This window comes from Ovis canadensis, chromosome 17 (assembly GCF_042477335.2).
Source record: "Ovis canadensis isolate MfBH-ARS-UI-01 breed Bighorn chromosome 17, ARS-UI_OviCan_v2, whole genome shotgun sequence".
Lineage (NCBI taxonomy): Eukaryota > Metazoa > Chordata > Mammalia > Artiodactyla > Bovidae > Ovis > Ovis canadensis.
Genome location: NC_091261.1, coordinates 35581221 through 35593281, shown reverse-complemented (window position 1 = coordinate 35593281; position 12061 = coordinate 35581221). Strand labels below are relative to the sequence as shown.

General features: G+C 31.5%; 1 protein-coding gene across 1 annotated transcript in view; it reads left to right on the top strand.

Annotated features, from left to right (window-relative positions):
* The window catches only part of PCDH10 (protocadherin 10), a 40886-nt gene that overhangs the window by 11832 nt on the left and 16993 nt on the right, over positions 1 to 12061 (top strand). The window contains exon 4 of the mRNA XM_069558654.1: positions 1460 to 1765. Within this exon, the coding sequence (XP_069414755.1) occupies positions 1460 to 1765 (306 nt within the window). The remainder of the gene's footprint in view (positions 1 to 1459; positions 1766 to 12061) is intronic.

Sequence of the window (12061 nt, the reverse complement as noted above, 5' to 3'; positions counted from 1 at the left end):
TTTCTTTGTATTACATAAAGAGCTGTTAACATATGCATATAAAAAAGTAAATTATTGTGTGTCAGGATTTTACAAACTAAAACTTGCTCAAGAGCTCAAATCACTCATAATATTTATAGAAGAAACAATCAAGTGTTTTCATTACACTCTCTTGATTAAAAAAATAATCCATGGTTTTTTCACACCAGGCATTTCATGCATTTGAGAGTTTCTGACGTACAGAATAATCACTCTTTGGTTATTTCTAATTGATCCTATGTTTAAACATATTTAATAAATGCATTGCTCTGTCTAGAAACACACTAAAATGTGATTTTTGTTTGTGTGCTTATTTTTTTACATAATGCTAGTTATCAAATTGAATAACAGATAGTATTCTGTAGTGCCCCAAAATGATATTTTGCTTAAGAGACTGAGTGAGCTTTCTTGGGTCATAAATATCATGTTTAGTATTCTTGTCAGTCTACAGGAAACAATGAAACTTGAAGATGTCATTTGAAATCTTGGTATTCTAGGATCAGTAAGCAAACATTTCTGTGTTGTCTGGGACAAGTGTTTTCCAATATAGAACAAGTAATAAGGTATTCGTCAATAGCGTCTGCAGCTGACTCACCTTGCACTTGGTTACCTTGGTTTCACTAATTACAGTCATTTGTTCTGGGCTTGTCTAAGTGGTAAATGATAAGCAGTTTGTAGTAATATGGACTACAAGAGTGTCACTGAAAAATAACTTGTAGGAAGTCATTTTCTAAGAATCTAAAAAAGCATGCTCTTGGCCACTCTTATTTTATTCTTATCATTTATTGGTGTATTGATATGTATGCCCTGTTTCTGTTGAATTTCACTTTTTATTTCATGTCTAGATCTTATTATCTAAATATCATCACTCACGCTTCCCATATTTCTTCCATTTTTGTCTCTAAGGAAAAAAATATGACTTATCATCATTAGAAATTACAGGTAATGAAGGCTTTCCACTTGGGTTTTATTTTTTCTGTTACGAATTTCAGAGATTTTCTTTTTTTTAATATTCATTCTCACTATTTTCTAATTATTTAAATAATTTCGAGTCAATATTTTCCCTCAACATCCTGACCAGTTCAGAAACATCTATCTCAAAACCCTGTTTGCCAAGAGTCCTACCCTCTACAAAATAATATAAAGCGATTTGGGGCTCCTGTCAGGTTAACACAAGAAAAATCTGTTAAGATACCTTTACCCGTTACTCTTTACATTGCCTGTAATTTTTCACTTCTAAGCAGGAAGATTCCCTGGAGGAGGGTATGGCAGCCCACTCCAGTATTCTTGCCTGGAGAATCTCACGGACAGAGGAGCCTGGTGGGCTACAATTCATAGGGTCACAAGGAGTCGGACATGACTGAGCGGCTGAGCACAGACACAAGCAGCTGGTCGTGTTGATAAAGTCTCCATTCGTAGCTTCTCTGTTTTCTGCTCACAGGTATGGATCTCTTCTCCAACTGCACCGAGGAATGTAAAGCACTTGGCCACTCAGATCGGTGCTGGATGCCCTCCTTTGTCCCTTCTGATGGACGCCAGGCTGCTGATTATCGTAGCAATCTGCATGTTCCTGGCATGGACTCTGTTCCAGACACTGAAGTGTTTGAAACTCCAGAAGCCCAGCCCGGGGCGGAGAGGTCCTTCTCCACCTTCGGCAAAGAGAAGGCCCTTCACAGCACCCTGGAGAGGAAAGAGCTGGATGGACTGCTGTCTAATACACGAGCGCCTTACAAACCACCATATTTGAGTAAGTATTACATAAAAGGCTGTATCAAAGTCTTCCCTTTCAGGAAATAAAGTTCAACATGCCCTTCTTCTTAGTAAAAATAGAATTCAGGTTGCTTTCAAAAACAAAGATAAAAGTGACTCCAGGATGCAGGCAGCACTTTACAATACAAAAACGAATATACTTAACTGGAAGACAGGTTCCTGGGTTAGTATATTAAATCAAACATAACTTCTGATGTTGTTGAAAACATTTTTCAAATGATCTTCATATTTCCTTTGAGTATTGCTCACCTGTTTACTTGATTTCCATGTGTTTTGAAGGGCTTATGTAAGGTGCAAAAACGTCTCAACACAATTCACAGAGAAATTTTGTTTTCTTGTTGATACCAGCATTATTGCTTAGTCATCCTTTTCCCATAAAGACATTAAACATGTTAGGCTAAGTTCAGAATACACTGCAGCCATCAGTTTGATAATTTTGCGTAGTTTAGTAATATGTTGGCATGGATTCAAGTCACTTATCACAATCAGAGGAACTACATGATGAAAGCATATCAATACAGCAATATTATTCATTTATTTACAACAATAGGTTCTTCTTCTAATATTGAGACTTTGATAATTGTACTCAGCTCTTTCGATTTGGGGACCCTAGTCTCTAAGTGGATTATTTTATACAATCAGCTGAAAAACAAATGCTTTAGGATTACTTATTATATTTTATTTGAGGGTCTTGGTAAGGAAATTATTCCATTTATTCTCTGCTGTAAAGGAATCTTTACTTTTTAGTTAATGGTTAAATACCACTGATGATTCAATATTTTGATCCAACCAATCAACTAATATTTGATAAGAATGGAAATTATAAAAACTTAATCAAAAAATGATTTTTATCTTGTACAGCAAATCCAATGTACATGTCATTTTCGTACTTTCATCTTCCAGTGCAAAAAATAAAAATAATGTTACTATAAATTAGAAACAAAAATGAGCCACTGCAGATATATCATTTCTTTTATGACTTATGAAGTGGGATGAAAAAATACTTATATGAAAGAAAATACCAGAAGAATTTAGCCCTTTTATGTAAATATGAAAGTCATGGATTAAATACAAGGAGGATAAGGATATGACTACAACTCTAGATATTGATAATGAGTTATTATCTTATTATTAAAAATGTGAATCTGCCATTGAATACATGCATTCTGATAGCAACAATGATCAAATTGTGTATTTAGAAGGATTGCATTCAGTTTTTCAAATTACTTAGGAATGACATCGTATATTAGCATTTCAGAATCAAATAATTATACCTCTCTATGAATTATTGATATTTGTTTTGCTTCATTTTATAAAGTTATGAAATATGAGAGCACAAATATTTAAAGAAGGTATTTTGTTGAACTATCTAACAAAATATCTTATAAATGTAATTTGGATGCTAAAGTCCTAATGTTTAACTTACACATCCGCATACACTATGATTTAAAGGAGCTTAAAATCAAATTTTAATAAATAAGGACTATGATTCACTCTTTGCCGCTCAAACTAAATTTTGGATTTAAAATTTTACTTACCAAAGTTTTCCAAATTTAAAACCACATATTCTCACTAGTGTTTATCTTAAAGTAAGAATATACACTATAGAAATATATTACCAGTAATGTCAAGGCAAAAATTCAAAGTGTATATGATTCAGAGTAATTCAAATGTGTGTTTCTAAATAAATATACAATATTTTCTGTTAGCATATATTACCTGGTAATTCTACATTAAATATAGTGAGAAATCACTTCACCCTCTTTAACTCTTAGTGAATACCAACCTTGATGAAGCTTCATTTACATTATAGAACTGAAATTTTGAACATCTATAAAAGTCTTTCTCTACTGACTAGTTCTTCTTTTTATTTTTAAAAATCATGGTAACATTTTTTGTTGATAAAAATTTTAATGCTGCATATATTATAATGCCAATGTCTCTACTTTAGGAGTCTAGTATTTTCACTTAGATCCTTGATTTCAGGGATTATGAAATGTGTTATCAGTTATATGTACTGCTAGAAATCAAAGAATGCATGTATTATTTTACAAAGAAAATTACGATTTTTTTTGCATATTTTCCAGACGTGTTTTATAATCAATTAATTTTGAGTAGCAATTTATGTCTTCTGGTTTAGTCAGCTCAGCTCACATTGCTCAAAATTTAGGATTTGAGGTAAAGTGTGACCAGGATGAAAACGCAGCAGAAAATTAGCTATTTTGCTGTTTTTATTTATACTCTCCTCAGTTCTTCATATAATTTTAGTCATATCTGAACTTTTTTTAACTTCCAGTGTTTAATGTCATCTTAGACACACAGTTATCTTTAAAATTACCTTGTGCCTCTGACTTAATAAGCGTAGTCAATTTTATGCTTAATCTAACTATACAAACTATATCAGAACCATCCATTCTTGAGTATTTTGTCCCCAAATTCACATAGTGGTAGCTGTTAATATGTCTATCATTTATCACCAGAAATGAAAATATTCTCATCTTCTAAATTGAAAAACACGTCCCTTATGTTACTAAAGAAACTAAAAATTAGCACTAAATACCTTTATTAAAATCAGAGTGTTTAAATAATTCTTGAGAAAGCAGTTTTACTTTTGCTAAACATACATTTAGTTTTTAAATGAACATAATGTACATTTTTATGTTAAAAAATGTAGCTGTATATTTAGTTACTTACGTGAAGCCCGAAAAAACACCCTTATGAGGCTAGTACCATCACTTAGAAATGATCCCAGGGAAATGGTGATATGCTTAATAATACAAATGAAGTCATTGTCTGCACCCAAGAACTTTCCATTTCTACACCTCTGATTGCTAGAGTTAAAATTAAAAATTGGAGGAAAACAACTTTTACACAAAAGTGTGTATATACATGTTTTAAAAATATACTTTGTGTTTCTAAATAACTACCTTTATTCAATTTTATTTCTTCCTTTTTCAATGTATAAGAAAAGATCCAAGAAGAGTATATACAATGCACTTAATGAAATATAACTTACTTTTTTTAACCAGGAGTAATTTTGAACTTATCTGTTAATACTTAACATCATTAGTCATGAGCACTTTACGACCATGCCGTCTCTTACTTGTATTATGTTGTAGATTTCTAATACTCTAGTAAGGATCAAAGGAATACACTGAAAGATTGAGAAAATAAATTTAAACATGGTCATACAGTGTTTAGATTTTATTTTAAAATGTTAGTAAATTTTAGCTTAGCTTTACCTTTAATTTTTACTAGAATAATAAAATATAACCAACTTTTAATAAAAGTTAATAATTGTCTCAACACTTGCTAAAATGAAATAAAAATATTCTCTGGAGTTTAAAATTCCTTATATTCTTTCATATGGAATTCAATAATTTCTTTAAAACTATAAATGTTATTTAAAAGTAACATGTGTTCCAAGTGACATGATAAGTTAAACATAAAGCAATCTAGCTAGTCCAAGCAAATAAGGAACATAAAAATAATTTAAGTTCAAGAATATAACTAGTAAAAGTTATATCATTAATGTAGTTTAGAAAATCCCAATATTTAAAATAGTATATTTAATACTGGGGACTTCCCTGGTGGCTCAGGCCGTTGAGTCTGCCTGCAGTGCATGAGACCCAGGTTCGATCCCTGGGTTGGGAAAATCCCCTGGAGAAAGAAATGGCAACCCACTTCAGTATTCTTGACTGGAGAATACCCATGGACAGAGGAGCCTCAGTTCAGTTCAGTTCAGTCGCTTAGTCCTGTCGGACTCTGCAACCCCATGGACTGCAACACTCCAGGCTTCCCTGTCCATCACTAACTCCTGGAGTTTACTCAAACTCATGTTCATTGAGTCGGTGATGCCATCAACCATCTGATCCTCTGTTGTCCACTTCTCCCACTTTCAATCTTTCCCAGCATCAGGGTCTTTTCAAATGAGTCATAGGAGCCTGGCAGGCTACAAAGAGAAGTCGCAAAGAGTCGGACACGACTGAATGACTTCACTTTCATTTAACATTATTTTTGTAATCTTTCTTGCTCATGATTTTGGCTTCACATTTTGAACATTATCTCTTCAGATTTTTTTTTGTCTGGAAGCAAGTATATCTTTCAGTTTAAATCAGCCTAAACAATACAGTACTAAAGATATAAAGATTTGTGTTTTGGAAACCTGTTGATTTCTTGTCAAAAACATAATCGTTCCCTAAGAACTGAAGACAATTATAAGATAAATGACTAATGAAGTTTCATCTAAAATGTATTTGTGAAATATTTCTTTTATTTGTTTAAGGAATCATACAAAATAAATTATATTGAATAGAGTGAAAAAGCCTACATTGATATGATTTTTTAAAAATCCTAAATCCATGAAATTTTCTACAGTTCTAGGACTGTAGGAAACCATCTATTGAAAAGTGTTGCAATTGATTCTGTTTTCATATCAAATAACATTTATAGTGGTCCAGGCGTGTCAATAAATTACTCTAGCTGTCTCCTGACCTAACTTTGTTTTTGCCTACTTTGGAGCCCTTTTGAAATTTCAACCCAAATGATATATAACATTAGTGTTAAGAAAAGATGTCAGAATTTGGAAACATTGCATTTAAAATATTGCTGCCACTTTAACTTAGACTTTTCATTGGTGACCATCATTTTAGGAAAAATTCTTTTTTATATCTATATTATTTCTACCTAGAACTTGTTAAAATTGTAGAGTATATTTTGTTGAGTCCCACCTTTTCCAATCCTTTCATTATTTCAGTCTGCCCTCTAAGTGTTGAAGTCAAGATTGTGTAGGAGCATATATAGAATTCAAAATAAAATGACTTTTCTTAGCACTACAGATTACCCTTATATCCATGTATGGTGTTTTCTTTGGGATTTGTATATTCCTCTAATGTCATAAACATAGCATCACTTTACCAAATATTAAATTCCACAAAAGGTATTTTTATATGTGGCCTTTTTAACATTTTTGTTTTTTAGGTCCATACATTACTAAATGAATGGACATCTTTTTCAATATTTTTTTCCTTTTTTTAAAATGGATGTGTTTTTCTGTTCACTTTTTCTACAAGTTGTACTGCTTTTTTAAAAAAAAATATCCTATTTCTGAGATTTTTGTTCTCTCACTAATCTTCATAAAAATACATCTAGATTTGTGAGCCTAACTAATTTATTACTTTTTTTAGTTTATCTCTTTGTGACAAACCTCTGGTCTTTGAATCACACCGGTCTTTCTATTTTTCCATTAAATTCTTTTATTTTGTAATTATAAATTAATCTCTCAAAGTCAAAACCGTTTACTGACTCAACTCTGTGAGCAGGAAACGTATGACAACTCAAGATCAGAAGAAATCTGACCCTAGTTCATATTCTCTATATATCTACTGTTAGAATTCAATGTTCACTGAATTTTACAGTATTACACTGTTTTGAAAAATGGTAATCTATTCACAATTCATATCATTATTCCAGTTAACTGATGCAGCAGCTGACTGGAACCTTCCTATACTCTAGATAAGTGAGATGTTATAAGATTATGTTGTTTCTTCTCCTTTAGTTGTTGAGTAATGATCTTCTGTAACTAATATGATTTAAAGTGATAGATGCAAAAATCTTCTGAGGTGCAGATATGAAACAGAGCAGTTCATTTTAAATCTATACATCTGGCAATTTCTGTGGACAATTTTCATTTTACTTATTTAGACAGCAGTGCTTCTCTTACAATATGTCATTTAAAAATTTGTGCCTTTGGGTGAAACTAGTTAGTAGCCGATACTTTCTTGGCATATTTAGACTCATTATGCAACTATACATATTATAAGTGCAAAGTAATTATGTGATGGGAAATGAATTAATGGATGAATAAGTGTTATTAAAGTAACCAAATTTTCTTTAATGCTGTCATCGTATTTTAATTTACACACACGTCTACACACAGTTTTGATATCTCTTGGAGAAGGAAATGGCAACCCATTCCAGTAATCTTGCCTGGAAAATCCCATAGACAGAGGAGCCTGGCAGGCTACAGTCCATGAGGACACAACAGAGTCAGACACGACTGAGCAACTAAACAACAGCTACACACAGTTTTGATATCCCTAGGCAAATTATCTGGTAGCTCGGCGGTAAAGAATCTGCCTGCCAATGCACAAGATGGGGGTTAGATCCCTGGGTTGGGAAGATCCCCTGGAGAAGGAAATGGTAACCCACTCCAGTATTCTTGCCTGGGAAATCCCATGGACAGAGAAGCTTGGTGGGTAACAGTTCATGGGGTCACAAAAGATTTGGATACAATTTAGCGACTGAACAACAACAGGCAACTCTCTTTATTCAATTAATAAAACATGTTTTAAATTGCTTATATTTCTCTCTAAATAGTGTCTGTAAGCTTTTATGAGGGAAGACAGAGTTTGAACTCATTCAAAATACTGAAATACACCTAACAAAAGTGTTTTGTGAAATATGATGTTTTTTTAATACCTTAAGATTTTAAATTTCTTTTGATTTATTTGAAGAATTGAATTCATATCCTAAGGAAGAAATATGTTTGTTTTTATTTCTTAACTCTCTTAGAATTTTAATTGCTCCCCATTCTGTCTGTAAAACAATACTTTACGTTTTACTTACTAGCAACTTTCGAACATAAGCTCTCATCTTTCACATTTTTTAAAGCTAGTATATGTTCCTTTCTTTGCTCTGTTACAGTCACTTATTTTTCTTACTTAGTTCCCAGGTAGGAGGTGTTTATTTGTGTGTTATTAATTATATTTTTCAATTCATTGATACATGGTTAAATAAAATATTGATGGTCATACAGAAGAGACAATTAATAAAACTAATTTATATATTTATTCAAAGTTTTACACTGATTAGTGATTCTTTATCTAGATAAAACCGTTCTTTTTGTGCACACTTTGCATTTTATTGAATTAACATTTAGCATATTAATATTATTTATATACCTCATTTTATATTACAGATCATTTTCATTCTTTTTCTTATTTTGTACATTGGAAGTAAATCCATATAAGCATTTGTCCATCACATGAGCCTAACAAAGGAAGATTATCAGTTAAAATATAAATAGAATTATCAATCAAAAGGAATATCTACTTGGGAATTTTTCCTGCCTCATCATTCTGAAGATCATGGGTCAAAATTTAAATGCATTAATTTATAAAGATATTGTATATAAGTCTGGAATTTACAACTTCAATTGCTTATAAATATCATTAAACATTGTTCAATACTCAATGTGCCAGACTTTTTTTGAGTGAGTCTGCGTCTTCTGAAATCCTTTTAATAGGAATTAGATAGCATCGTTTAGACAATGTAGTTTAGAAACTATTTTGGACCATAAGGTTCATTGTTCAAGATTAGATAATACTACTGAGTCAAGACTAAACGCAGCATAATGTGGATCCACTTAATGCTTCCCAAATAACATTAATAATAATAATCTTGGAAGTTTTATATTAAAGTCCAATAAGATTCCCTAATTACTGCACTAATGATTTCTAATAACCTACATCAGTTTAGGTGGGGACAGTATAGAAGATTTGAAAGATTCAACCCCAAAATGTAATCACATACAAAATGACATGAATAAAAACAAGTCGTAAGGTATAAAATTTACAGGAAAAAAATCAGGTCTTTATTTCTTATTCTTTGATACAATACATAACTTTATACATTATATCTAGGCACTTAACTTCTAGGCACTTCTTTCTCCTAGAGATAGATTATTTTTAACTGTAGGGATTAAAAGATTATATGTGAACTTTATTTTAATACAAGTTTTATAACCTTTACTTTAAAGTGCTATCTAAATCATCAAGCATAGCTTTTAAGTCATTGAGTTCAACAAGTGATTATAAATACATCTTCTGTGTCCTATCTTCATGATTCTGTTGTATGGATACAGTTATGCATATACGTATCCCATAAAGAAGCATTATATTTTTAATTTAAGTTTAATTTTTAATTGTATCTATCAGTTTCCAGAGAAAGAATAAACAAGGATTATGCTTAAGATAAGAGTAAATTTATTTAACTAACTGCTACTTCATTACCAGACGCCGTTTAACATGATAGCGTAGTGCTTTTTGAGGAACAGATGAGTGATACAATCAAGTTTGGTTGTTCCTTTATTTTTTTTAAACTACTAGTTGTACTTTGAAGACCAGTTCATATTATATCATGTAGCGAAATTAACCATGACTCTGTAGAGAAAATTGATGTCTATATTATAAGGAAGACATTATTTTTACTGCTTATAAAAATGTTGTAATCAGTAGGGCTTTTTTTCTTTTTTAATGTTGATGTCGACTAGAATCCCACACAAGATTCTAATATCACTTGTGTTGGATGTTTAACTGCATGTTTTACACAAAGTAGAAAATTGACATTAGTTTGTCATCAAATATTCCAAGATTCATATATATGCCAGGAACTATGTTTCAGCTGAAATTTGGATAATTACTGTATTATTCCATAAAAAGAGTATTTGTAAATGTTTTTGTCAGAAATTTCCAAAATAAGTGTTTTGAAAGATAAGAAAAACTTAAGCCTAGAAGTAATACATAAAATAAACTCAATATCAAATGTATATTTCCTGGGTTATATTGTTAATCATCCTGGGTAAAGAAACTTCTCTCATACCTAACAAAACACTGTTGGGCTTTGTCTCAAAGGGCAGCGTATGGTAGGAAGTTTTTGAGTCAAAAATGGCAACAGTAGATAAAGTATACATAACAAGATGTCTTGATGATGTACACTTGATGGTGTATTTAAGATAAAATACTTCTCATGTAGGTTTAATTGAAATGGTGGTAGGTCCTCAGATAAGAATGTTATAGTTTGACAGTTGCTATCCGTTTATTTTTAGAAATATGTAGAAAACCTGAAGATTGACCTATAGAATTATTGTACTTTACATCTTTAATAAAGCTGATGCCAGAACTAGTCCCCTTGCTAGTGACTAGTAACGTGGCTTTAAGTTTTAGTTACCATAGAACTGTTCATCAGACAATTGCACCGGAGATCATGAACCTAGATCTGTCCTGGGGGAATATATATTGGTTCTTGACTTAATTCAGTCATTTTGATAAGAACAATGGTAACAGAGAACAATATTATGTAGAACCCATACACTCTACCAAGTTATGTTTTTAAACGTTTGAATTGATGGATAATTTCAAGCTTATTCAAAAAAGAGACTAGTTTACTAAACTCTCCACATTCTCCAGCTTAAACAATTACCAATTCTCGGCCAAATTTGTTTCATCCAAAAGCTAATATACTTCTCTTCATTCAGATTTTGTAAAACAAATCCAGAAACCCTACTGTTTAATCCATAACTATTTCAGCAGGTTTATTAAAGTTTAGCATAACCACAAGAATACTCTCTCTCCTTAAAAATTTTCTTGCTATTGTTCATTGTCTGGTCATTGTTCAAACTTCTATAATTTTCTCATAACTCTTATTTGCATTTATAATTAATTTTATTCATGATTAAAGTCAAGTTTGTTGATGGAAACCCATCTTTATTTTAAAACTTTAATTAATATTTGATATTTATATTGGACAGACACGGCATGCACATCACACCCATATAGAAAAGTACAAAAATCACAAATGGATAACTCAAGAAGTTTTCAGAAAGGGAGCATACCTGTGTCACCTGGAAGCACATTAACTGAGTACTGACTCTAGTAGCCAGAACATCACTAGCATCTTAAAAAGTCCACCATTCTGTCCCCTTTCAGTCACTACCACTCATGGGGTTACCTAGCCAAAGATTAGTTTTTGTCCCGGGCTCTAGCCAAAGATTAATTTTTCTAGTTATAAAATTTTATATAGTTTAAATAAATAGTGCAGTATACTTAAGTTAACTAGAATATAATAGCTGGTTATTCTCTCTGATAACAGGGAAAGCAAATATAGCTAAAATATATCAGTGTGTAAGCTAAATAGACAATTTACTTAGGGTATATTCTCCTTGGATATTTCTCTTACTATCTTCGGAGTTCTTACCACATCTAATATTTTTAAAGTCCTTGATATATCTCGTTATATCTTCTTATTGAAACATAATCTTTTGTTAACTTCGCAGTGTTTTACAGAAATAAATATTTAAATATGTTGACTTGAATACCAGATTATAATAACAAAGTAGAAAAATTGAAATGTCTCTGTTTCACATTTCTTTGAGTCTCGATTAGAAGATCGTGGCAAATTGGAGACCAAGATGCTTAAAGGAGATTCTGAATAA